At 45.5% G+C, this 27811-nt stretch overlaps 2 protein-coding genes across 2 annotated transcripts in view; one reads left to right on the top strand and one right to left on the bottom strand.

Moving 5' to 3' along the window:
• BAZ1B (bromodomain adjacent to zinc finger domain 1B) overlaps positions 1-8817 on the top strand; it is a 32255-nt gene extending 23438 nt beyond the window's left edge. The window contains exons 14-19 of the mRNA XM_039346211.1: positions 504-651; positions 1171-1318; positions 1664-1782; positions 4600-4754; positions 6125-6228; positions 6958-8817. Of these exons, the coding sequence (XP_039202145.1) occupies positions 504-651; positions 1171-1318; positions 1664-1782; positions 4600-4754; positions 6125-6228; positions 6958-7327 (1044 nt within the window). The 3' untranslated portion in view covers positions 7328-8817. The remainder of the gene's footprint in view (positions 1-503; positions 652-1170; positions 1319-1663; positions 1783-4599; positions 4755-6124; positions 6229-6957) is intronic.
• A 16270-nt stretch (positions 8818-25087) lies between these two features.
• FZD9 (frizzled class receptor 9) lies at positions 25088-27521 on the bottom strand. The gene has a single exon (XM_039346202.1). The coding sequence runs from the start codon at positions 27364-27366 to the stop codon at positions 25570-25572; it is 1797 nt and encodes a 598-aa protein (XP_039202136.1). The 5' UTR covers positions 27367-27521; the 3' UTR covers positions 25088-25569.
• Positions 27522-27811: the final 290 nt, after the last annotated feature.

Raw genomic sequence — 27811 nt, 5'->3', positions numbered from 1 at the left:
TGATTGTTTTTATGTTCTTTGCTTGTGTTAAAACTGCAAAGCTATTAGCACCTGAGCACAGTTATTCAGAAGGTTCTTGTGTTTGAGCATCTTTGTTTGACTGTGGTCCCCACTGGTGCTGCTTGTCCACTCTGTTTTACCTCTGCTATTGTACTGCTGTTATGTATGTTGTCAGAGGTCTCCACTAGGGGGCAGCCTAGCAAGTCCTTTGGATTTATATCCTAACCCTTGCCTCCCCAGCTGTCCCTAGAGTTAACAGCTAAAGTTCTACTATTTGTTTCTCTTTGATGGCAAGAATTTAGTTCAGATTTCAAAGTCAAGAATGCAGCTGGTTTCAAGCTGGCCATGTGAAGTTGAACGAGAGTTATGAATCTCTGAGGCTGTGGGGAAGAAGAATTTTTAGTAGTGCCCTAAAAGATAGCTGCTGTGAATCCTAGGGAATGAGCACAAAATGTCTTCCAGTTGCTGGGAATTTGGGCCTAAGATCCTTGTTCTGCCCCTAGGTTGCTTCAGCTGTGGAGAAATGGAAAGTGGCAATCCGTGAGGCACAAACCTTCTCACGTATGCACGTGCTGCTTGGTATGTTGGATGCCTGCATCAAGTGGGACATGTCTGCAGAAAATGCCAGATGTAAAGTATGTCGCAAGAAAGGTGGGTATTCCATTTGAGTCAACTGCTAGTTTTCCAATGCTGTCAAAACTTTGAAAGGAGGCATCCTGTGAATACATAAAGCAGTTGCCCTTCCATTCCGCCAGAGAAAGATATGGATCCCCACTGTTTTATTTTTTTTGATTTTCACTATGTTTTTATCCCAGGCTTACTCTCAAGGAGCTTAGTGTATAGTATACATTGGGATAAGAACCCCTTTTCACTACTAGATCCAACATCCTACCTGGAGTTTTGAAAACATGTTCTGTGTGATTGTGCAATACAAAATACCCCCTTTAGTGAATAATCTGGTGAGTTTCTACCTGCCATCACCTGGTTCCCCAGCATACATTTTAACTATCTCAGCTTTTTTCTTTTCTTAGTAGATGGGCAGATTTCCAAAGAACTGAACTACAGCCATCTAGTCAATCCTGTCAAAGGCTGTTCTCCAACAGGCCTGCTTGTTTATTTCCCTTCTTTATTCTTTGGATTACCAAATTGTTTTTTGCCCTGTTCCCCCAGGTGAGGATGACAAACTCATCCTGTGTGATGAATGCAACAAAGCTTTCCACCTGTTTTGCCTGAGACCAGCCCTCTATGACATCCCAGAAAGAGAATGGCAGTGCCCTGCTTGCCAGCCCTCAGTGGCCAGGCGGAGCTCTCGGGGCAGGTAAGACTTCTCTGGTTTGCAGATGCCTTTAACAGAAAGGTAGTTTATCTGAATATATTTGCCCATGTCCTCTTACTCTATATTAGGTTCACTGAACTGCAGCAGGATTTGTATGCCATTCCTAGCTATTTTGGACATGACATTATAGCTTTTGTTTTTAAAATAAACAGGCATTGCAAAAAAATATTCTATCAGTTGAGTGCATTTGTTGTTTTGGCTGCTGCTCGGCCAGCCTGTCTTCACTAGATATAACATGGAATGCAAACATGAAGCCTGGTGGGGTACAATCCTGTAGAATGGCTACATGGGGAAAGCAGGATTTTGAATATCAAATCTTTCCTCTAGAAACTATGCTGAAGATTCAGTTGAAGAGGAGAGTGAAACTGAGGAAGATGAATCTGAGGAAGATGATGATGATGGGGAGGAAGAAGAGGAAGAAGGCTATGAGGTTGCTGGATTAAAATGTACGTTATACTGAAATTAAAGGGCAACAAGTCCTCCCTGAGGGATTGAGCAGGTTCCCTTCCTGTTAGTTTAATACAAAGGATCTTTTCTGTTTCCCGGTTCTAAACTGCAGGCAGTGAATGTCTTACTAGCAGTCCTGAACTAGGAAGGTGCTGCTGACTGTTTCTGAATTGGTTTCCTGATTTGTGATAGTTCTGCATTGCTTGAAAAGTAACCAAAAATAGGTATTGCTTCCAGGGAAGAGAATGAGAAGTGAATAGTTGGCACTTCTTTGTCTTTTAAGGCAGTATGTAATTGCAATAAATCTACTGCAACAAATTATTGCAACTCTTTTAGGCATTAAATTGTAGAACTTCTTAACTTTTAGATAGTGGCACCTAAAACTAGAATAGCTTAAAGAGCAAGGTACAAATTTCTGGGTTCATGTGATCAGCATTTTGTTATTGCCCAATAACACTATGGATTGTTGCAGAGTGTCCTTGATCAAAATGGACTTATTCTGTGGATCCAGAAGCGTTCCAGATTTTATAGAGATAGATAGATGGATGGATGGATGGAAGGAAGGAAGGAAGGTAATTTTCAGATCAGTGGCACACAAAACCAGAATCCTGTGATAACACGCAGGCTTATAAGAAGTTCAGAAATGCCACCACTATAAAGTTCACACTATATTATGGCATTTGCAGTAATTATCTAGGCAGATCAGGTCTTTGTAACATTCCTTGTTGGCATGGAATTCTGAAAATCAAAAAGAATATGTTTCATATCAAAATTTAGCTTTTACTATGTATGCCAGAACTATGCCTCGTGCAAAAAATAAAACACTCTACTGCATCCAAGTACTTGTGAAAAAAGTTTTTGCACTGGAGAAAATGTTCCCTTTGAGAAGAAATGAAATCCTTTGTTGTTTTTATAGTTAAAGGTTTTGCTGATAATATGCACCCATCTAATTCCCCAGTAGACTGTCATCACTTGGATTCTGATGATCCTGTTTAACCGACCAGTTGCAAATGTGGTCAGCTTTTTGAAAATCTTTCATTGACATTTCAAGTATCAGTTCCCAACCCCTGGGGACTCATCTTGATGTGGTTTGAAAACCATTTAAGACTTAATACTCTAATACAGCGGTTCTCAACATTTGTGTGACGGCGACCCCCGTCACACAAACGTTCTGCGCATGCGCGGTGGCGCCCCCATGCTCAACGCGCATGCGTGGCGCCCCCTGAGGGGAGAAAATGGCGGATCGCCTTCTTTGGCGACCCCCGAAAAATGGTCAATCGACCCCAAATGGGGTCACGACCCATAGGTTGAGAACCGCTGCTCTAATACTAATCACTTGTACTCTGGGGTTCAATCCTTCCCTGTAACAGTTTCATAGGTAGGTCATAGTTATTTCCTCATTGGGAAATGAAGCCCAGGAGAGAGAGACCCAAAGAAACAGACTCTGTTGATGTCTGAGGGATAGTGTGAATGCAGCTTTCGGAGTGGTCCCTACTCTGGTGGCACCTGGTTCCCATTCAGAGCTGTCAGCATGTGAGCTTCTGCTTATAATTGCTGTCTAGATTTTTGTGGAGCCTTTTCCAATCTTGAAAGAATGCTCATCTATTATAAGTATTTATGTCTGCTTTTGAAGTTTGTTCAGGCTCCTTCCTGCCGGCCTGACCAGGCCCAGGTGAGTGTCTCTGTCACTAAAAATAAAGCCTGCACCACAGCCACAGCTTTATGAGGCATTTAATTGGGAAAGGTCATGATGGAGAAATCTTTCATTTTGGCAGAGTCCTGTTTAATCCTTGGTACAGCGTTGATCCAAAGTATTCTCATAGAGAATGTTGGACTGCCAGATATTTAGCACATGTTGCTCTCTCAACATAAGGGGAAGGGACCCTTAAACAGATGGTGTCCCTAACAGAAATAACCTGTATTGGACAGTGATGAATGAAAATTGTACCCTATTAAGTATCTTTTCTGCTGTGGATTGAAAACTTGCTGTGAAGGTTGATTCTCCTTCATTACTGGGGGGAAAAAAAAAAACCAGCATCCGCCGCTTGACATAAAATAGTCAGCAAGAGTATTTGCTGCAGTGAAGTTCTATTGTTCAAGCTGTCTCCTTGTCAGCTGGCAGGAGAAATTCAATACTCGATGCAGGCTGCTGAGGGGGCTTAGCAGCTGCCTTAACCCACTGTGTGGGCCAATTATGAATGCTTGGAATGATACTTAGCCCAGCCAATCACTCTTTTCTGGTGAACATATGATCGGCAGAAAAATGGAAGCAAAGAGTCTCTGGGGCATCGTGCAAACCTGTTCTTGACTTCTCGCATTGAGATCTGATCACGAGAGCCAGCTGAACGAGGGAGCTGCTTTTGCATCATCAACAGCGTAGCCTCGAGTCAGGATGAGCAGGAATGGAAAAGTGGGAGGGAAGCAGAAGGAGAGCCCTTCAACAGAACACTTGAATGCTTTAGACAGTGTACTAATTTTAATTGAATTGTGTGTAAAAAATCGTTGATAATAGAGCTCTCAAGTTTGTTTTTGGATCAGGAGTGAAGAAACTTAAATTGATTACATCTGTTTCTATCTTGGGAGAGTGAGAGAGAAAAATGACCTACCGGTGCTCAAATAGCTTTTATAAAGGGATTTTTTTTTACTGATCATTTGTTTCCTATTAATAAGCATCAGTTATTAGGATTATCTGAAAATAGAATGAGTGCCTTAGGAGTAGCTTGGAATCTTTCCTGGACATAATGGCTGGTTGCATCCTATTACCATTCTGCCACTCCTCCAGTATTAAATCATTACACCCTCTCTCTGATTTACAGTAAGACCCAGGAAAGCAGCCAAGGGGAAGCAAGGTGGCATAGCGGCAGATCCTCCAAGGCGGGGTAGGCATCAAGGCAAGAAGCGAACCCTCCATGCCACTCGAGGGTCCCGACAGCAGACTGCACCTGTCACTGAAACTGACATTGATGAGCTGGTAAGAGCTACGGATCTCCAGATAATATTTTTAGTAGTTAAAAGTGGAACGGGTCTCTGTATCCATCCTGCCTTCTTTTTCCAAAGAAGCTCTTCCTGTGTGCAGGGTTAAGCATCTACCTGATAAGTATGTGTGTGTTTTTCTCTCTCTCTCTCTCTCTCTCTCTCTCTCTCTCTCTCTCTCTCTCTCTCAAGATTACCTGCTTCTCCCCCCTCCTTTTTTACTTGATTAGTACTTAAAGGTTTTTAAATAGCTGTGAGTCTCTATTAAGTGATGAGGCACGGAAGCTCATTGGTATGCTGGCAATGCAAAACACCACATCACTTCCAAAGCAGCTCTTAAGGACATTTGTTGCCTGCGCAGCCTGCCTGCCAAAAAAATAATTCAGCTATCTTACATTTCACTTGACATTTAAAAGAAGAAAGCTTTGGGCTTTCATTTGGGAATTATTCTTTTCCCTACCCCTGTCTCCTGAAGTCTTGGATGACTGAAACTGCAGCCATAAAACTTAGCACCACAGAAATGGAGGAGTTACCAGCTTCCACTTAGGAGATGCTATGCTGTACAGAATGGTTTGTGGTATCTAGTATAGGTCATGTTTGTGTCCTTTTGTATTTGAAATCTAAAAAAGCACATAAGTTCTTGCCAAGGTACAGTTTAGCATAAACCCTGCCTCACTTTCTCTCTTTTGTGCATATTTCCCCTGCATTGATGCGAAGGAGGTAATTTTTGTCCCATCGGTTGTATAACTTAAGAGAGGCCTTCTGTGTCTGGAGGGGAAGGAGTTTGCCAGGGTCCTTTTGTCCTTCCTATACTGGTATCTGGTGTCAGGAACATTGCTATCCCGATTCTTCAGGTTGCTTCCCTGTTGCGCTGCATGCTGTGCACTACAAGTGAGCCGTGGTTCCCACCAAGCAGTGCTTGTTGCTGGTGCCCTGCCTTGGTTGCCTAAAAGCTTTTTGGAGACGCTTGCTGCCCCAAAGAGTCACTGGGCTGCCTCAAAGGTATCCTGCTGGTTTTCTGATTAGGGCTCAAAACCGAAACTCAAACTAGGATGGAGGCATTCTTTGGCTGCCCCATCAAAGCTGCAGCAGCTGCCTGGTTTGTTTCATGCTTATTGCTGGTAGCATAGCAAGTCTTGAAAGTCTTTGTGGAATGGTTTCTCCTCTGTTTGCTTTAATAGAAAGCTTTGTCAAGCTTCCCATAGACAGACTGCTCTCCCCAGCTAGGAGCTCCTGGGCACATTGCCAGTAATATGTACTTGTCACCAGACACGTGGGGTTCTGCCGTACATCATGAAGAGGTCAATTCTTGTATGGTTTGGATCTGTGCTGTTCTGTTCTTCCTTTCTGACTGTCTTTGTAATATAGGTGCTTCAGACAAAGAAGATGTCTCGCAGGCAGGCCCTGGAGCTGCAAAAATGCGAGGAAATCCTAAATAAACTTGTCAAGTACCGGTTTAGCTGGCCTTTCAGGTGAGGCCTCAGGAACCAATGGCAGATCTCCACCCCTGCCCATGTATGCACAAACATGACTAAATAGAATCAGAAAGCCCCCAGTTTGTCTATGTCTTCTGCATATTTTATGCTGGTGGACAGTTGAAAGCAGCATGGATCATTCTTAACAACCTCCCTCCAACTCAAGAAAGTGAACCCTGTGTTTTCACACTTGGCAACTTTACAATGTGTACACTTTAATTCCTAAAATACCCCAACCAGCATTCACATATCTTAAAATGGCCAATGTAAAACACTCTGCTCTAAATCATAGCATCCTGACTTGATACTTGCTTTAGAATAATCAGCCGTGTGGGTACTCTGACAGATAGGAATATGAGTGGGAATAATGGACTAAAGGAAGTGCTTTATCACATAGCTAACACTACTTAGAGTATAAGGAAAAGTTCTTCATATGCCAAATACAGATAACTCCTTTTTTGGAGATGGGGTACTCTCTTTTAATCACACTAGGTAGACAGTATGGCTTACCTCCCATTCTTTAACTCTTTAAAGTTTGGAATTATATTTTGGCTTGATGATAATAGCTTTTTCTGAGTACGTAGTGAGTTAAACCTTGTCAGTGCGATAAGATGGGGATATGCATAGTATGCCCCTGTCAAAAGCAAGCAAGGAACTAAAAACAGAAGCCTAGCACTTGGCTATAGTAAATGATGCCCTAATTAACATTTAGCGTTATTTTGTCAGGGAGCCAGTAACCACAGAAGAGGCGGAAGATTATTTTGAAGTGATCAGCAGCCCCATGGACTTCCAGACAATGCAGAGCAAGTGCTCATGTGGCAGCTACCGTTCTGTGCAGGATTTTCTCTCCGATATGAAGCAGGTCTTTGCCAATGCCGAGCAGTACAACCAGAATGGCAGCCATGTCCTTACCTGCCTGGAGAAGACGGAACAATGTTTGATAGACATGTTGCACAAACATCTGCCTGGCCACACGTACATGCGCCGGAAACGCAAGCGACCTTTGGTCCAGCCTGGTCAGGAACTCGGGGAAGCCGATGGGGACAGCGATCCTGAGGCATTGGAGTACACGAGGGGGCGCAGGAGGAAGAAATGAAGGGTCCGGGATGGGACACGATTGGAGCAGGTCTCAGCAGGATCCGCTGCCCTGATGGAGTTCAGAGGTGGAAGCTGCTCAGCTTCACACTGTCCTCCCCCGCCCCATTCCTCTCACCAGCTTTTCCGTGGGCTTGTTCTAATTGCTGTCAGCAACTAATCAACCAGCTGTCAACAGAAAAGATGGATTTCTGATTCCTCAACTGTGCACATAGTTTGTGCAAATTAAGGAGATACAGCGGACATGGGGATGAGTGGATGGAACCATTTTCAGCTGGGAGGGTGCAGGTTGTCTCTGAACCAGAGCTGCCCTCTTCCTCCTCTCAGTTTGTCCTAATGGCAAGTGAGAGAAATGAGCTGCCACATGAGAATTTATAATCTCCTATCCCACAAACCCTCTCCATCGACCCTTGAGGAAGCCACCTTTTAAAATGGGCAAGCACTTACCTTTCTTAGGCAGCCACCTTTCACCAGCATCTTTGTGCAGGCCAGCTTTTGGGGTGCTTATCATTCTCCAGCCTCCTGATGTGGGCAGCAGGGAGAGTTGTTTCCTCCTCCCAGCACTTCCTGGCGCCAGGTGCGCAAGAAAAGTGTCATAAAAACCCAGAGTTTTGGGAAAGGACACTGGTTCTAACTTTATAAATCTTTTTTGTAGTTAAGGAAAGAATCTCCTGTCCAGCAGTGATCTTGTATAAAAACACCGTGTAAGATAAAGTCGCTTTGACTTTGATGTGCATTGTACAGTTTATATGAGGATGTGTTCGCTTTATATTCCTCCCTTTCTATAAGTCACTTGTTTTTGTTTTTTTCTTAAAGAAAGTAGTTGGAGCTGACCCAGGAAATCTGTCAGGTTGTACACTTTGTAGAACTTGCTCTTGTCTCCTTTTATAGTCATATCGCCTCCAACCTGTCTCATCTTCACCTTCCATTGCTGGGTTCCAGATCAGGCCGAAAAGAGAGTCTGACCTTGCACACTAATGGCCCAGCCAGAGACAGGGATCTGTCAAAGAGGTCCCTTGGAAGCCTGGGTACCTCATGAAGATTTCGTTCAGTTGAGGATTTCTGTTCGGCTTTCTGTCATTTCAAGAAATATATATATTTTTAGCTTTGTATTGGAAGCTGTGGGGCTGAGAAGATGGAGTTTTCATTCTTTGAAATGAATCCTATCTCTCCAGCTTCTCTTTGCTGGAGCAGGAAGTATGTGATACCTGATAATCATAGCCTGACATTATATCCTTATCTTTTGGATTAACACTTCTGAATTATTCCTGCCACAAGAGCATCATCAGGTCTCCGAGGTCCCTTTTTGCTACCAACATCCATCAGTGCGATCTGCCCCTTCTTTTCCCTCTCCATCTTTTACTTTATTTTCCCAACTTCTACACAATGGGACTTTTTTGGACTAATTTTTTTTTTTAAAAAAAAGTTGTTTGGGGGAGGGGGATCTGCTAAGGGCTGTACTTGTAATAAATTGGAAATACAAAAACTGAATTTGTTTTTCTGCCTGCTTGAAGATTCAGATCCTTCTCGTATACTTGCTAGTCTGAAGATTTAAAAGTTATGGGTCGTGTTCTAGAACTTTTTTACTTATTCTACATTTCTGGATAGGAGAATTCTAAACCTGGCAAAGCTGAAGCTTCCAGTATTTAGGTAAATGCATTTTAGTTATTTGGACACCTAACTTGAAAGCAGCTACCTTGGGATGTCATTGCTAGCGTACATGTTAAGTGAGGGAGGTTCTCCTAAACCAGGGGTGGGGAACCTTGGCTCTTTTATGACTTGTGGACTTCAACTCCCAGAAGTCCTGAGCCAACAGGTTCCCCACCCCTGTCCTAAACCTATAGTGGGCCATAGTAGCTCTATAGAGCTTGCTGCACTAGAAGAATAACTTTTAGCTTAACTGCCATTATATGTGTGTACAAGAGCCCTCCATGTAGCAAAACCCTAATTCTAAGAAGAGACAGCTGAGATACGGCATCTCCTTTCTCAGATGAACCAGCAGCAATAAAGCAATAAGATGCATTGATCCCACAAGCACCAGCTTCAAACACATCATTAGCATGCAGTGCAGGGTGAACTCTCCAAGGATAAAGCAGACTGTTGGCCCTGGAGAAGAATTGACAGCATTTTGATTCTTAATGGTACAAGGAGAAGTATTCTTAGAGATTTCTTTTGACCAGGATTTTGCTGAGCATTCTGGCTCTTTTAGCCTCTGCTTGGCTGCACTTAACCTTTGGACCACCTTAATCAGGATTAGATACATTTAATAACTGCTTAAGTTTGGATTGCCTTTGTTTTGACAACTCTGAATTTAGAGGCCTTGTTTCTGCAGAAGCAGGCCAACCATCAGTCCTTATTTCATCCAAGAGGTCCAGCAGGGGGCAGCACAACCAAGGGTTTTTGCCACTTGATGCCTTATGTAAATATTTCCCTGATTTATATTAACATTCCCCTTTTATTCTACTGTGTTGATACCTTGGATATCTTTATTGTGTGATTTCTTTCCCCGACTCAGATGCAGGACTGTCTATATACACTTATTTAGAAATAAGCTGCCTTCTGGTCATTATATTTTTTGACCCCCCCCCCCCAGGGCAAGAGGTATAATATGGTAATATAACATTTATTGTCATTTACCTATATGCACAATAGCATACTTTAAAATGAAATTACGATGTCCAGCTCTTGAAGGAAGAAATGAAGGAATATGCTCAGGGCAGTTCTACCAGATGCCAAATTATTTGCAAGCAGCCACTGGGATCGCTCCTGGAAATGTAGTGTTTTCCTCATTAAAAGAGTTTAAATTTTCTGATTCTTGGTCATGGGAGACTGACAGATGAATTCATCTGCCTTCTGATTTTGACTTGATCCAGAAGGTAAATATAGGATATTTTAATGTGCCACAAATGGAAAGCAATCTAAGAGTTTGGATGAAGAGTTATATAAATTCAAAGATGATCATATGGAAATGCAGACAAAGCACACAGTAAATGTAAGGAGTGCCTGTGAGTGTTTGCATGCTCTGAAACAGCTTTTTGCTTCCTTTGGCAGATGTTGATCTTTGTCCTTGAGTTGAGTGGCCTTGATCTCTACAGCCAGGCTTTCTGTCTATTCACTGCCTTAGAATAGGTGGCTGAGAGCCCCTCATGCCACAGTGCAGTTCCTTTGCTGGAGCCTATTTGGTCTTCCTCCATGCTTGTTTCTACATCCCAAGCAACAGAATTATAGTCTTTTGAATGCTGGGTTAAATTACTACCTGTTCCTCTGCAAAGGCAGGCCTAGACAGGCATGGTAGAAATAAATGAAAAGGCTATCTGTGTTCATTTATCAGCTCAGGTTTGCAAAGCATTACTAAAATTGCTAGATTAAAACAAAAAAAAAAGTGGGGACATGGCAAACCCTGTAAAGGGCTGAGCTATAGCAAAACACTTGGTTTGAGGCTAGATAGCATATGTAGAAGCATAAAGGATTTCTGGATGAAGTGGCCATTTAGTTTAGTGTAAGCATGCAAATTATACATGTGGCTCTAAAAATCCAGATTTTTATATAAGTGAGTTTAGGGATGGCAGCAATTGGACAGAAAGAAGCCTTCAAGTTGGGGTCAACACCGTAGTTGAAAGAAAATACCCACCCTATGTGTGGCTTGAGTATAAAAGTCAAATTCCAGGCTTGAAGTCATTACAACAGGAATTAAAAATAAAGCTTTGATATAAGATCCTAATACATCTATGGAAATGCTGCGAATATTGAATACAATTCCGGTCCTCTTACCTAAAATGGATATTGTGGAGCCGAAAAATATTTTTTTTAAAAAGGGAAATCAAAATCATATGTTAAGGGAAATATTGTGGGAATTGGGGTTTTTAAGGGATATTTTAGAGGTACATAAATTTATGGAAATGGCAATTATTTTCTAACTAAAATATGTTAAAAGTGATTCATTAAAATAATCAAATGTAGGGTGACAAACTCAATAAAAGGTTGTGGCCATCAAAATGTGATGATGGTCATTGTCCAAAATTTTTAAAGGAACTCAGCAATTTGGGAGATAGGAGGGGGAGGCTATAGGTGACTGCTAATCATATCTATATGTAATCTCATGAATTATGGGAACCATTCTTTAAATCACTACCAGAGGACTGATATTTTTCTGTCAGTGCTTTTGAGAGTTTCTTGTATGTGTCAGTTTGTTGCTGGGTGGCATTAAAAACTAGACTAGATGGGTCCTTAGCAGATCCAGTAGTACCCTTGTGTTATTAGCAGGGGCTCTCCAAGAATTTAAATAGAACACTTTATTAAGCCTGAAGCTAGGAGATTTTACATGCAAAAACATGCTTTCAACAAAGCCTTTTTCATATAAAGTAACGTTTCCCTAAAACTTTGCCTCAGAAAATGGAGACCATCACAGGGCTCTGGCTGGCTCTATGGTTTAGAGTTCTTTGGGACTTTACCCTTTTCTTGATGGGATGGACCAGCTGAGGTTTTCAAATATTCACCCAATTTTCTTAGCTCTCTTTGGGAACTAATATTTTGAAAGACTGCAAAAAAAAAAAAAAAGCAAGAAACAGTCCCAGAAATACAAGTGCATTAGGCTCTAATCTCAAGGTGCTTTCTGAGGCTAGCTGGTGCTAGGGATGAGGAGAGTACACACTTGTGACTCCTGTAGCACAAATACACTGCAAACACTGTGCAGAGAGATGGCTCCTCCCCTTCACCCCAGCCAGCACCATCAACACCCATTGCTTATATGGTCTGCCAAGTGAAATCTAGGGGTATTTGGTTTTTGCCTTTTTCAATGGGGCTTGTCTCGTCCTGAAAGAATTATAATATGAATGATATTTATGTGCCAGGGATGCCAATATAAAGACCTGGATCTTAGCATATCATTCACTTGCCATAAAGTAGAAACTTTGAAATCAAGTCTAGGTAAAGTTAACATTCATGGAACTGTATTATCACTCAAAAGTGCTTTGTTGATTGGAGAGTAATATATTTGCCTAAAGTGGGCACTGAGACCACAACAGTTCTACAACATCTTGGTTGTGCTTAGGCAACATATTTAACCTGGTTATTGAATTAACCATTTTTCTGGGTTTGCACAATATGCTACAATATACGGGAGTTGAAAGTTGTGACCAGGTGATTTTTCTGGGGTAGAAGGAAATGGATAACTAGATTATTATTAATTGGATAAAGTGAGAGCTCCCTATAATTCATCTGTTATTAAATCATTCAGTTGCTTCCAATTTTTTTCTGATACAATGGACATAATTTTGCAAGGATTGTCCACCAGCTACTGCTTCTTGTAGGCACACAGATATCCTACTTAAATCTTTTTTCCTTATGACACTATGAGTATTCAAGCTTGCTACATTACCAGAGGTGAGTCACTTCCTCCCAGATTCATTTTTGTAAACAGCATTTTTCAACTTTGGCAGCTTGAAGAGAATTCTGGGAATTGAAGTCCACCCGGCTTCAAGTTGCCAAGGTTGGTAAATACTGCTGTAAACTGTGAAATGTGGATTAATATACCATGGCTGATCTAGAACACTGAACAAGGTTGATATGGTGTAGCATTTGGATAGGGAACTGCAACTGGACTGTTGACTGAAGTGGGATATCAAGGGAACATCCCAGAAACCAAAATACCTATTTAGGCCTGCCTGCCTCCAACTCAGCTCACAATAAAAATAAAATATGAATCAAAACAAGATGGATTCTGGTCACTATACAGAAAAGATATCCAATAAGGAGCTCCAATTTAAGCCAAGGCTGAGAAGAACAAACAGGTCTTCAGGGCCTTGTGGAATGCCTGCAAAGTGCCAGCCACATTAATTTCAAAGGAAGCTCATTCCAGAAGGCAGGGAAGGCCCGCTTCCTGAATCATGATAGATATTTTATTAAATATCACTGCTTAATTGAAGGAACCTGGAGCACGCCAACTCTTCCGGCATATACCAGCTGGTCAAGAAGCATGGGAGATAAATGGTGCTACAAGTAACAGGCCTTATGCCATATAGGGCTTTATAGGTGATAACTCTCAACTTGAATTGTGTATGGAAGTGTACTGGCAACCAGCATAGTTTATGAAGCAGAGGTGTCACATAAGCATTTCAAAGCATGCCCATCACTGAGTATGGCACTGGGAAGTAAGTAGGGCTTGAATGGCCATCTGAAAAGCCTCATGATCCTGGAAGGGGTACAACTGTGCACCCAATGAAGCTGTACTTTTTGAAGAAGAGCTGTGAATCCAAGAGGGCTATTCCATCCTAGAGTATAGAAGGAAAATCCCTGGGGCTAGGAGGCCCTAATATCTACAATCTTTTAGTAAGATTGAGTCTGCTCCTTCCCACCCAGGCCTGCACAGCCTCCAGGCATAGGGGCAGAAGGGAAACAGCCTTACTTGAGCAATCACTAGTAGATGAACTCAGTCAATAGCATAATATAGATGTTAAACCAGAAGATCAAACCCTGTGGCACCTCACATAAGAATGGACTAGGGCAGGGGTGTCAAACTCGTTGCATCATGTGATGTAGCATGACTTTTTTCCCCCTTGCCGGAGCTGGGATGGGTGTGGCTTCCGTGTGACACATCCGGCCAGCAATTTGACACCCCTGGACTAGGGGATGACCTCTCTTCCCTTCCATCAGCAATGAAAAGGAAAGGAAAGGAAAGGAATAAAATAAGGCAGGACTCCCAATCCTCAACCCCCACAGTATTCCAAAAGTATGCTGGGGGCCAATGATATCAAAGGCCACTGTGGAGCAAAAGGATGGATATACCACCTCCATCCTGATGCCACCACAAGTCATCAATAAGTGCAACCAAAGCTGTCTAAGTCTTGAATCCTGGACCGAGACTCAACTGGGTCTGGGTAATTCATTTTTTTCCAGGGTTTCTCTGCAGTGGCAGGATAGCAAGGATAGCAATTGTCTAAAGTTGTTGGGTCCAAGACTAGTCTTTTGAGGAGAAGGCGCACCACTGCCTCCTTCATGGCTGAAGACCATATACCTCCTCTCAATGAGGGTGATACCTCAGCATGGATCCAATTACAGGTCACCTCCCTGGCTGCTTTAACAACCTAGGAGAGAGACAGATCCAATAAACCAAGTGGCTAAACTTAACAATGCAGAGAATCCTGTCCACTTCTTCAGGAGTCACCAATTCAAACTCATTCTAGATCATACCACAAGACTGAGATCCAAGAATCTCATAGTGATGGTATACAAATGAACAAAAGTCCTTTTTATACTGAAATATGCAAACATTGGAAGATTAATACCGGATGAAAAGAAGGAAACTAATAGCTTTTCCAAAACTGAAAACCACCGCAAGATCAAGCGGGCACAATTACGTGGTTACCACTTCAGATGAAGAAAAGTTACTCCATTGTTCAAGCCAGAATGATTATATGAGCACTCAGTGAGTGGACAATCAAAGGTGGCCAAATTTCACCTTCCAAATCTGCAGAAAGCCTATTTTTGCAGCCAAAGTTCCTGGTGTGTTTGTGTTATGCTTGGTGATTTGTTCCTGGATACAAAGAAGGAGGGAGAAAAACTGTCACAAAGCAGTCCTTGCTTGCATTGATGTATTACTTCTCCCAATCATCGGTTTTGGCACTTCTGTTTCTTTTTTTCTTCTTCTTCAAAGACTTTGTTCTGAGATCATCCTCTAAATCAGTCAAGATTTATAGAGGCAGCATTAGGCCCTGCTCAGAGGTTTCTGCACGTAATGGTGACATTACCTAGAAGAATTAAGGCACTGACCACAGTGATTATAACCTTCCTGGTTATAACTAGTTTGCCTTAGAAACTATGTTAACTTGCCAAAAAGCAAAGGAGAAGAGCTTTCCAAATGTTCCTTGTTTTGGGGGGCTCATTTCTTCTGCGTCTCTCTGCTCTGATTTCAAACGGCAGGCTGTACTTAGGGCAGTGATGACTAGGGCCCAGACTTGTCACACAAAATCAGAATTCAGATGGTACAACGCTGTTACTCATTGACAATTATCCAAGATGACAACATTATACGTGTCTCGCTTTCCAAACATTGTAACTTCCTATGCTCTGCCTTTCCAGAGAATCTGCTTAACTAGAAATACCCTCTAATTCAGTGGTTCTCAACCTGTGGATCAGGACCCCATTTGGGGTCGAACGACCATTTCACGGGGTCACCAAACAATGCAGTCCGCCATTTTTTCCCCCTTTTCCTTAGCTGTGCTACTCCCTTTTATTCTATTGGCTTTTGAAAGCCAATAGAATAGACTCTCTTGAATAGAGTCTAATTCTATTGGCTTTCAAAACCAATAGGAATTGTCCAGGCTGTCTCTGCCCTGCTGAGCCCGCCAAAAGTCCCATTCTGCAAACGGTGCTGCACTAGTTGAGTAGTCCTCGACTTACGACCGGTTGGGGGTCGCGGCATTAAAAAGGTTGAGAACCACTGCTCTAATTCCTCTTCCTCCTCATGGTCAATTGCCTACCCAAAGCCCCCTATTTTAGCATAAGGATCTCTTGTTCTGTATGGTGTGTTGACCAAAGGGAGTGGGTTAACGCTCATGACCTTCCAATGATCTCTGTGTGGTGGGTGTGGGTGTGGGGGTGTGTCCATTTCTTCTCCCTGCATTTTCTCCATAATCTTCCAGGTCCTTTAGGTGGCAGCAGCCAGCATCTGTTCTCACAAAAAGTCTGGCTTCATGCGACTCCCTTAATCCTGACGGTCAAGGGACCAGCAGCTTCATTTGCACAGCTTGCTAGGTTGGGCTCATGACAACCTTACTTTTACTGGTTGTGGCTTAAGCACATTGTGCAAACCACATGTTTATACTTCAATGAATTATGTGAACCCAGTGAATGAGCTTGCTTCCTGAATTAACTGTTTTGACGCTTTGTGTGAACCCATCTGTTTTTTCTCCTCCAGTCTGTTTGCCAAGTCATGTGTCTTGCCACAGTTATGCACTGGGCACAGTGCATTGGCCACAGTGATGTCCTGTTGCAAAATGCAGCACTTTGCTCCTAACAGAACCCAGAGTAGAAAAGTTGTGTCATTTTCTCTCACCAAATGCAGGTTTGTCATCAGTAGGTTACCCCATTTGACCATTTTGACTCTCAATCTGAACCTGTTTCCCTTGCAAACAGCTAATTCTTCCCCAATTCCAGATTGGAGCTTCCTTTTTTCATGATAATATATGTCTCTCTCTGAGTTGTTTCAAGTCCTGGTTTGGGCCCTTAGATCACCAGGGGACTAAATTGCTTTAAACTTCATCCCCTGTCCTCTGGTGCAGTGTTTCTCAACTTTGGCAATGCTTAAGATGGGTGGACTTCAACTCCCAGGATTGCTCGGGAATTCTGGGTGTTAAAGTCCATCCATTTTAAAACGGCTGAGATTGAGAAACACTGCTCTGGTATGTTTATCAGTAGAGTGTGGACGAACCAAGGGCAGCGTGCCTTTCTCCATGGCAGCTTTCTCCCTTTGGCCAGACTGCTAGCTGCTACTTGGAATGAAGAGCAAGGGGTGGGGGTGAGCAGTTCAAGTTTGTCCCTCTGATACAGCCCCAGGGATGGCTGGCAGATTTTCTTAGGGAACAGGGTCGTTTTCACATGAAAACAGTTAGGACAAAGGTGGGCTGGAGGTCAAGCAGGGCCTTCTCTGGAAAGAGGCAGGACAGCTGCTGCCTCACTGTGTAATTGCACCTTTCCTCCAACTTCTAGTAGCAGTTCCAGGAACCTTTATATACTGCACATTTGGGGGAGAGGGGGGGAGGGACTCAGGGAGGGGCCTTTGTTCTTGGGTCCTTTTGATGGCTTTCCTGAGCTCCGTGAAATCATCCTTGGCTTGAAGGGCGGCACAGAACATAGTTAACAACAAGACGGTTTTCATGCCATCCCATTTTCTGACTGAGCTCTGTGTTTTCTTTGTTTTATTCACCACGAAAGGCCTGTATTGCATTTGGACCAATTCGGGCTTTGATCAACTGGGAAACAGTTTTGGAAAAGTATCAAGATGGGAGCCAATGTTACCTCCAGGGATATGTTCCATAGAGAAGGGGCCACCACGGACCATTTTTCTTGGTCCTATTAGATGTACTTCCTAATAGCCAGGACCCATAACTTATCCTGCTTTCTCATTCTGGTGGGCCAGGTAGATGTAACTGGGGAGAGGTGGTCCTTCAGATAGCCTGGCCCCAAGCCAGGGAGTCTTTTTTTCACAATCAGTTCACACTGCTGACCCATCTTCAGTCTGTGATCAGCTGTAATTCTAAGATCCTTTTTTAATCTACAGCAACTGAGCCAGATATTTCTTATCCTTTACCAGGGACGTCTACTGCATCCGCAGGGCTGGGGTTTTTTGACCATACCAAGCCAACAGCTGTGTCCTATTCCTTTGCATTTGATGTTGTTTCTTTTCCTTAGATGTGTGAGATCCAAACCACTAAGGAGTTAATTATAACCAGCAGCAGTGCCAAACACACCAACAGAAACCTACACAAGTGCTGAATCTGGCATCAGTTTAAAGTGCAGCCTAAAAAAAAATCTGACCTTTAACAGCAAATAAATAAATAAATAAAAATTAGTTCCTTTTAATGCTGATTGTCAGAAGCTTCAAACTGTGCTCAGGATGACCTCTCAGTGCATATGGAATAGGCTGAGCTGCCTGTCGGGTGCCTCTGGGTGGAAACCTTGATTAAATCAAGGAAAGTTGTCCTGGGCAAAAGACCTTTGGGCATGATGTTTCTGCTGCAGAGAATGGATTTTCCTTGATACAAAACAAAGCCCAGCTGAATGCAGAGTGTGATATAAGAAATCTTTTGTTGAACAAAATACAAGCCAGAGCTCCCAAAGAGTAATACAGTAGCCATCAAGATGTGGATGGTGCTGAATTTATAAGGTTTTAAGTTTTCAAGAATGCTTCTCCCCTGGAATTTCCCTCTCACCATGATGTGGGCAGCAGAGGGAGAAGGCCAGAATGGGTACAAACCCAACAGCACATCTTTGGGCCACCATCTTCCACATCACCTCCATCTCTCAGCTCCAGAAGGCTGCCTCTAGCTGCCTCCCAGGTGGGTTTGCAGGTTTGGGTTAAAAAAAAAAAAAGAGGTCAGGATGGCATCACAACACGTAAAAATTGGGTGAAATTGGCCACCATCTTTACTTTTGGGGGTTTGCCCTAGGTTGTCTTCTCATAACAAACTCAAGCAATTCAATAAAAATGCAATAGCTGCTAAAACGCACTAAATTCGTAGTGTTACCCTTGATTCTTTTTGTTTGTTTGTTTGTTTTGTTGGGTGTTTATGGATTATTGTGGTATATAAATTCAAATTTCTTATAAACTCTTGATTAGAGCAGAATTCAGTATATTGTGTGAATCTGAAACATGGGTAATTCACTGCCCAGGTTTCACAGCTTGTCCAAACTTAGTCCCTGAGTTGTTGTCACCTTTCCTTTGCCACACCTTCAAAGTGAGGCCCTCCCTGAGTGGGAGAGCAACACTGGTGGGCTGGATTACTTGTAAAGGAAGAAAGGTTTCTGCCACAGCAGGCTTGAGCATGTCAGTTCCCCAGGGGGAGAGCAAGAGGCAGATGTTACCGCAAACCCACCCTCTCCTTTTCTGAAAACACCCTAAAAACATTAAAAAGCAGAGTGACAGATGGAAGTAGCTGGTGAGACGGGTGGCTAGAGCAAGGTGTGCAAAAGTACAAACTGGACTTCGATCCTGAAATGAAAAGGGTGGTGTGGGCATAGAGCAGTGATGGCGAACCTTTTAGAGACTGAGTACCCAACCCCCCCGCCCCCCACACCGTCCCCGCCCTGCAGGCCACCCACCATCTCCACGGCTTGCCGCAGATCACCCAGGTGGCCCAGCAGCACCATGGTGGCCATGCCTTCTGCCCGTGCCCCGCAGGATCATCTGCATGTGATGGGGCATGAGGGTGGTGTCTTGTCCCCACTGCCCGGCTGCCATGTCCTGTTCCACATGGGCCGCACCCAGGGGCAACTCTCCTCTAGGGGGGCTGCTGGTGAGGAGGGGGCCATGGGGGGAGGCGGGGCTGGGGCGACAGTGCACATGCCTAGAGAGATGGCTCTGAGTGCCGCTTTTGGCACGCGTGCCATAGGTTCGCCACCACTGGCATAGAGGATTAGCCAGAAGATGCTGGATTCAGCATGTGCTGGAAGTTAGGCTCAATGTTAAGGTTTAGAAGAGAGTATTTGAGAATCCAGGCTCCCATCTCTCTAGGCCAGTGTTTCTCAATCTCACTTTTTAAGATATGTGAACTTCAAGTCCCAGAAGTCCCCAGCCAGTCCACACATCTTGATTGAGAAACATTGCACTAGGCAGTCTTGATCTCTCCTCTTTTTTGGAGTTCTGTAAGTCGCAGGCCTGGAGAGTTTGGAAACTGCAATAGGGATGAAAGCATGGGATCCGGAGGTTTTGCAGAGGCGTTTCCCTGCCAAAGAACTACAGTATTATACGCTGCTTCTGGTGGCTGTGGTGAGGGAAGGGGGCTTTCTAACTGTAATCAAAGCAATGCTAGCCTCATCTTAGTGGAGATGTTTTACAGCATCTAACTTTTTGATCACTTAGAGGAGTCTCTTGAAAGCTCATATCTGACCTCGTGATGACTCCTGTAGAGACAGCTGGGAATAGTAACAATTGTGCTTCATTTTCACCCACTTGAGGTCTAGATCAGCACTTCTCAACCTTGGCAATCTTTAGGCTGTGTGGGCCTCTACTCCCAGAATTTCCCAGACATATTGGCAAGGTTTAGAAACACTGGTATCCCCATCCGATGATTCACTGAAAGGGACAAAAGGCGGGGAAGCCCATCCACAACCTTAGTGGCCCTCAAATCAAGGGCAAAATCAGAGGGCTGGAGGCATAGGATAGCCTTTGCAAGAGGCAGCCTTCACAGCTCTTTTCAGAAGTCCCCCCCCCACACCATCTTCTGGTCTCATAAATATACACACTGTCTGCCTCTTTTGCAACCTGCTGCTCCCCTGGTGCATGGAAACCTCTCCTCCCACCCGCACACCTATTGACGGTTGCCAAGGAAAGTAGAGGACAAAAGACCCCAGGCCAGGCTCACTTGGTTGGGAACATCTTTGCGCCTCGTAATATCTGCATTATTATAGCCCCAAGCGAAAAGGGGCAAGAATATTATCCTAAAGTACGGTGGCAAAAATCTAGACAACCACTTTTTAGCAGAGTGCAGATATCAGCCCAGATCTGGAAGGCAGCCCTTGGGGAGCTAAGCCTGCATCACGCACAAAAGTGGATTTTTGTCATAGTCATCTTCATCATCATCAATAGAGGACTGGTTTGCTTACCCTCATGTTGCAACTGATCTCCCAGTACTGGGTGAGCAATCAGAGGGGCAGAAGTATAATTTTTTTAGGGAAAGGGGAAATATTAAATTAGCTTGCCCAGCTTTCCATCTAAGCCTTGCTGCCAAGAAAGCCCAGGAAAACTGGGACTGAGTTCATTCATTGTGCCAGATCATGGTTTGTTTACCCATGGTTTACTGAATAATCCCATTTCCTGGGTTCATACAACATACATCCATTAAACACCCTGAGTCAATACAATGTGTAAGAGTCACACAATAGACTAAGCCATGACCTGCAAACCACAATGGCTGGGTTTATGGCATCATAACTTGATAACTGAGTTTGGTAACTCAGGCCTGCATTTATCTGTTGGAAACAGGTAGAATCTTTTTTGGACCCTCACAGAAAAGATTTTCTCAATCTTTATATAGGGAAGGATCTGCATGTATCCCCAGTTCATCATAATGTTTGAAAATCCTGGATAGTCAAGTAGGCTTTGTGAACTCAGACCCACCGCACAGCCTTCTCTGCTATACAGAGAAAGCGTAAGTATTGAAATCACTCAGATGGGAAACTCGGCGTTGGCAGTGACTGGAACTGCATGTAATCCCAGTTAAATAAATAAACCCCAGCCCAGAGTCTCTAGGGATGGCCTTGCCCATGTTTGCATCTTTGCTATTGCAATGTACACATTTCTTAGGCAAAGCCAAGGAAGAGAGAATGACTATGCCCCGCTCAATAACACATTGCCCTCACACACACAGAACGTAGAATAATAGAGTTGGAAGGTCTTCTAGTCCAACCCCTAGCTCAAACAGGACACCCTACATGATTGCAGACAAATGGTTGTCCATTCTCTTTTTGAAAGCCTCCAGTGATGGAGCACCCACAACTTCTGAAGGCAAGCCATTCATTCCACTGGTTTATTGTTCTCCCCATTAGGAATTTTCCCTTAGTTCTAGGTTGGTTCTCTCCTTGGTATAACTTTTCTCTCCTTGGTGTAGGGAACTGGCAGATAGCAACAGAAGTGTCTGAAGCTACACGGGAACTCATTAGTGTCCCGTTGCTCACCACTGCTTCTATAAAGCCTGATATAAATAATGGTTTCAGTTATGGATTACAGTGGACTATTTTCTGCATAAACTCTCAATCCACTCACTGGCAGGTTTTATGCAAAGGGGTAAACCACAAAGACCTTAAGTAAAGTGAATGCATTGTACAAATGCAGCCTCTAGAACAGGGGTTCCCAACCAGGGGTGCTTGCATCCCCTGGGGGTGCGAGACGATATTTCAGGGAGTGCGAAAATTTGGGTTTTCAAAATTATAGCGTATATGCAGAATTTGTTGCCATTATTTTGAACTTTTGTAAGGGGTGCGAGAATATATCAGAAGCGTTCTAGGGGTGCGGGGTATAGAAAAGGTTGGGAACCACTGCTCTAGAATCTTTACTCGCTCCATACCATCATTATTTGTGCTGGAGGCTCTGGAGTAATGTATTTCCTTTGGAAATTTTTAGACTTTTAAACATCTGCATATATGGACTGGAATCTGCCTTTCTGTGCTCCTGAATATGTGCAATAAATAAGCTCTTCAGTGTCTTCTCTCTCCTCTAACTGAAGACTGAGATCTGCTCCAGATGACCATATGAAGGGTGGGACTATATAAATAAATAAATAAACGTATTTTGACAAAAATATGAAATATTTGACATTATTTGATGTCCATTGCCCATCCCTCTGTCACTCACAGGGGAAAACGCCACTGCAGTCTCTTCCCCACAAAATGGGGGGTGGGAGGGTGCATCAAAAGCCCTGCAGAGTTGGTGACTGAGGGATCCATGTCACCAGGTGCCAAATGTTGCTTGCCTCCCACTGAACCTCAGGCTACTGGGGCTTTGGGTGTCAGTGCGTGAGGCACCAGTTCAAATCACCTGGAAGGGGGTGGGGGAGCCTGGAAAGGATTATTCATTCCAGGAAGGCTGGCTCCTGGCAGGCCCAGAGGGGGAGACAGGCATGCCAAAATCAGCAGCTGCCCGCCAGAGGCCTGCTTCCAGTCTGCCTCGTCCCGCATGGCTGGCAAACAGCGCCCCCCCTCTTCCCTTCAGCAACTGGCTCCATCCTGGCAAGTGGCCAACTGCTCTCCAGGGAAGGGTGTGTGTCCATATCTGTGCTATTTACTGGTCCTGCTTTAGGTTTGGGGGGGGGAGTTTGGTGGAAGTGGTCCAGGCAGCTGTGGCCTCCGGTGGGATGTTCTTTCCTGGCAATCAGAGAGGGAAAGACGCCTCTCTCTGGACGGGGACTCTGTCAACTCAGAGTAGAAGGGACGCAGGAACCTCTCAAGACCAACACTCTGCTCAAGGCAGGGATCCAAGTGGAAGCATTTTGACCAGTGTGTATCTACCTTGTGCTTAAATAAATCCAGTGAAGGGGAATCTACCACTGTTCCACAAACAGATTATTTAAAAACAATAGTCAATCAAAAATGACCTTTAAAAAAAATGTCCTTCCTTCAACTGGCAATTATTATTTCGTGACCTACCCCCTAACACAAAAAATAGATCTTCCTTTTCAATGACTTTCAGGTTTTGGGAAGGTACAGGTAGTCCTCGACTTACAACCACGATCAAGCCCAAAATTTCTGTTGCTAAGCGAGAGACATTTGTTAAGTGAATTTTGCCCCAATTTGCGACCTTTCTTGCCTGCAGTTGTTAAGTGAATCACTGTAGTTGTTAAGTTACTAACGCAGTCGTTAATCTGGCTTCCCCATTGACCTTGCTTGTCAGAAGGCTGCAAAAGGTGATCACAAGACCCTGGGACACGGCAACCGTCATAAATATGAATCAGTTGCCAAGTGTATGGATTTTGTTTGTCTGACCATGGGGATGTTGCAACAATTGTAAGTGTGAAAAATAGTCATGTCTTTTTTTTCAGTGCCCTTGCAACTTTGGATGGTCACTAAGTGAACTGTTGTAAATCGAGGACTACTTCTACTAGCTTATCCTCAATTCCCCAGGCTAAGCACACCCAGCTTCTTCCCTCAGAGGCTTCATTCTTGGGGCTAGATTAGAGGATGGACGGGAGAGTGAGGGGCTAGAACAGGGGTAGGCAACCTTGGCTCTTTTATGACTCATGGACTTCAACTCCCAGAATTCCTGAGCCAAGATTGCCTACCTCTGAGCTAGAATAATGTCCTCCTTGCCCAGGACGGCTGTGTTATTTAATCTCATCTGGCTTTCGGATGGCACTCGCTGCTGGAGTGCCCGAAGGACCGACCTCAGACAACCTAGGTTGGCTCAGGCGAGTTCCCTGCTTCTCCTTCCTACAAGGGTCCCTCAGCCAACTCTGGAGAACTTGTCAACAGGCTTCAAGGGCAGCCACATCATTCTAAGCCAGTGTTTCCCAAACTTGACAATTTTAAGGCATGTGGACTTCAACTCCCAGAATTCCACAGCCAGCGTTGCTGGCTGTGGAATTCTGGGAGTTGAAGTCCTCATGCCTTAAAATTGTCAAGTTTGGGAAACACTGTTCTAAGCATCCCTCTCAGCACAGGAGATTCACAAGCACGACCCCACCAGTCCCAGAGATGGCCTAAAGTCATTCTGAGAGGTAGCTTTACCATAGTAGCTGCAACACCGCACTCTTGAGATACTACTAACCCTAACCCCACAGCTTCCAGTTACCTTTGGGTTCTTGCCACAATCAGTTCCCCCCCCACATCCCCCCAAGAGGAAGAACTTAGTGATAGCACCCAGAACTCTGCACGTGGAAAGCATTTTCAGGTAGAGCTGGGAAAGATTACAGCTGTTTGGATCAATGCTTTTCGCTGCCTTCCTAATCCACAAATAATAATTTCCAGCCTTCAAGACCCTGGAAAAAGTCAGGGCTTCTGTACCCAGGTCTCCAGCAGGGAAAAGAGAAGCTTGACTGGTTAAACCCTTAGCCCAGAAAGAGGAATGTCACCACACAAGAGGCTCACAAGCCCCAAGCAGCTGCCTGCCTGGATTTCAACTGTAGACTAAGCTGAAGGTCAGCATATTGGCAGCGAGTGGGGGTGTGAAGAGGGGGCTGGTTGTGCGATGCCTTGTATAGCCTTGGCACGGCCAGCTCTGCTTTGTCACTCTCCAGCTGGACTAAAAATATGTTCAGAGCCTCCTGCCTCTTGGCTTCGTCTGCTTGAAACCACTTTCCCCACCGGCAGGGCGCTTTCAGAAGACCAAAAGACCAGTTGCATTTTGGCCCTCGTAGTCTTATGGCCCAACTCATGCTGCAGGATATCAGGAAAGGGGGACTCACCCCTTCCTTCTTTTTCTCCCCCTCCCGCCCCTGTAGACTTTCAGATGAGAACGGCTGTGCCTGAATGTTTTTCCCTTCCCTGGCTCCCCGTCTTTTGCAACAGCTGTTTCTAAAGCCTCTTCAATTTCTGCAAACGGCACCAACCTCAATTGAAATAACACAGCCAGAGTTTATTGGGTCTCTTTTCTCTTCCCTCTTCCATTACTTTCAGCTAATGAATTTACTTTTTAAAAAAACTAAAATAAATTACAGCATTAAATAACTTTGGACAAATCCTCTTCCAACCCATCTCCCAAAATAAAATGTTAAAGTAGTTGCTGGACTTTGGCAAACAGAGACACCTAAACCATAACATTAGGGAAAAAAACATTACTTGAGAAAGCGGCAGAGAGAGGAGTGAGCAAATCGCTTTGCTCTACCCAAGCAAGTACGATAAAGATGCCCTCAAAATCTGCTGATGCCTCTCTCCAACTACATTTGCAATCTTTCTTCCTCTTCCAGCCCCCACCAACCCACACGTTAGCTCCATGCTATCTGCTGAAACCTGCTAGGCAGTAGACAGATCCATGACACTGCGGTGTTCCCTGATGCCTCTGCTCTCCAGAGGTGCCTCTCTGGGGCTGGTCCAACTTCAGACATGGGTTGGGTTGTCCAGATAAGGGTCTGTTTTGGTCATGTGCAGCATAACAGCAGGAGCTTTGTAATGGCAGTGCGCTCCAGTGCAGGTCACCCCACTACATGGTTTCCCCCTAGTCCTCATTCCCAGTTTCCTGTTGCACAGGCTCTGCCAGGTCTGCAGAGTCTTGGAGCTCCACACCCAAACACTGCTGGTGATGCCCACCACCAAGGACATGAAAATCTTCAGCATGAAGATGGCCATCGTGGGCACCGAGGCATCCAAGGAACAGTCCACACTTCGATGGCCTGGAAAAGGCAAGCAGCTGTGCTCCAAGGCCTGGAGGTTCCAGTAATCCATATTCAGACGTTCGTAGAAATAACAGACAATGACACATGTGGCTGGGACGGTATAGAGGATGGAAAAAACCCCGATCTTCACCATGAGTTTCTCCAGTTTTTCAGTATTAGTGCCTCCGGTCTTCATGATTTTGCGAATGTGGAAGAGAGCCACAAAGCCGGTCAGGATGAAGGAGGTGCCAATGACCAAGTAGCAGGAGAGTGGGATAAGGATGAATCCCGTCAGGGCATTGATGTCCATGCTCCCTACATAGCAGAGTCCAGTGAGCTCATCTCCCGCCACCTTCCGCATGGTGAGGATAACAATGGTCTTCATAGCGGGGATTCCCCAGGCTGCCATGTGGAAGTAGCTGCTATGGGCCTCAATGGCCTCGTGGCCCCACTTCTTGCCAGCCGCCAGGAACCAGGTCAAAGTCAAGATGACCCACCAGAGGGAGCTGGCCATGCCAAAATAGTACAGGATGAGGAATACAATGGTACAGCCAGTACTTTCCAGCCCCTCTTGGATGATGTACAGCTCCCCATTCTCCCGGTCACAGGCAATGTTCTCCGCACCAGCCACCGAGCGGATGATGAAGGCCACCGAATAGACATTATAACACATGGAGAGGAAGATGATGGGCCGCTCAGGGTACTGGAAGCGATGGGGCTCCAGGAGGAAGGTAAGGACAGTGAAGGCAGTGGAGACGAAGCAGAGCGTGGCCCAGACGGCCATCCAGATGAAAGCAAAGTCTTTGTCTCTCCGTGACCAGAAGACATCAACTCCAGGGGAGCAGCGGGGTGCACACGACAGGCTCTTGGCAACGTACTGGAACTTGTCAGAGTTCTCACATGAAGCACTGTTGCCTGGTCGGCTCTCACTGGGGCCATCCCCAGAAGGTCGGGCAGGGCGTGGTGCCACAGGCAGCATGCCCTGACCCCGGTGAGGCTCAGCCGTGGTGGCGTTTTCAGGTGCCTCCATGCACAGGGCGTGCGGGTCATTCTTGGTAGGCAAGCGAGAGCAGTCCAGGGCGTCAGGCCAACCGAAGTGGAAGTGCTCCATGATGGGTGCGCAGCGCTGACGGGCCTGTTCGCACATTGGCCGGCAGGCTGGGATGCTGCTGGATACCTGGTCGGTGCACATGGGCGCATACAGCGAGCAGAGGAAGAAGCGCAGGTGGCCGTGGCAGCCATAGGCCACCAACGGGGCAAACTCTTCCAACTTGAGCGCGGCCTCGCGCTGGTGCTCGTGGCCCAACAGGTTGGGCATGCGGGTCAGGTTGTAGCCGATGCCCTGGCACATGGGGATCTCGATGGCCTGGCACCGCCCGCCCCGGCCACGCTCCGTCTCGTACACACCGCCGCCGCCCAGCAGTTCCAGCGTCGAGCCGGCCACCACCAGCTGGCAGAGCAGCCCCGCGATCGCCCGCAGCAGCAGCAGCAGCAGCCCGGCGCGGAGGACAGGCGCGGCCATGCTCACTGCGCTCCTCGCTCCGGATCGCTGCCGCTAGCTGCGCCTCCTGCGCCGCATGGCGCGCGAGCGGTAGCCCAGCGGCGGCAGCTCCCCACGCGCCTCTGCCGAGGCCGGCGCTTAGCTCGCGGGCGCCGCTGTTGCAGCCCCCCTACAGCCCCGAGAGGCGGACCCGGCGCTGGCGGGACACACCCCGCACAGGGCGGGGCAGAGCGGGGGGAAGGGCGCGGAGCCGGCCGGTTGGGCGAGGGAAGTTCGAGCGCGCCGCCCTCGCAGCCGCGCGCCTTCCAGCCGAGGCGCCGCGCTCCAGTGCGCTTTGCTGGACTCCGCCGATGCTCCGAGGGACCCTCCTGGCCTCCCTCCGCAGCGCCGAGTTGCAGTCGCCAAACTGCTGCCGGGTAGCCACAGAAAGGCGCGGAACGGCACGATAGATGTCTGTAGTCCGGCA

The sequence above is a fragment of the Crotalus tigris genome, unplaced genomic scaffold, assembly GCF_016545835.1.
Source record: "Crotalus tigris isolate CLP2741 ecotype Arizona unplaced genomic scaffold, ASM1654583v1 scf7180000017987.690289119674:8195010, whole genome shotgun sequence".
Taxonomy (NCBI): Eukaryota; Metazoa; Chordata; class Lepidosauria; order Squamata; family Viperidae; genus Crotalus; species Crotalus tigris.
The sequence above is the reverse complement of the archived record's forward strand: the minus strand, read 5'-3'. Positions and strand labels throughout refer to the sequence as shown.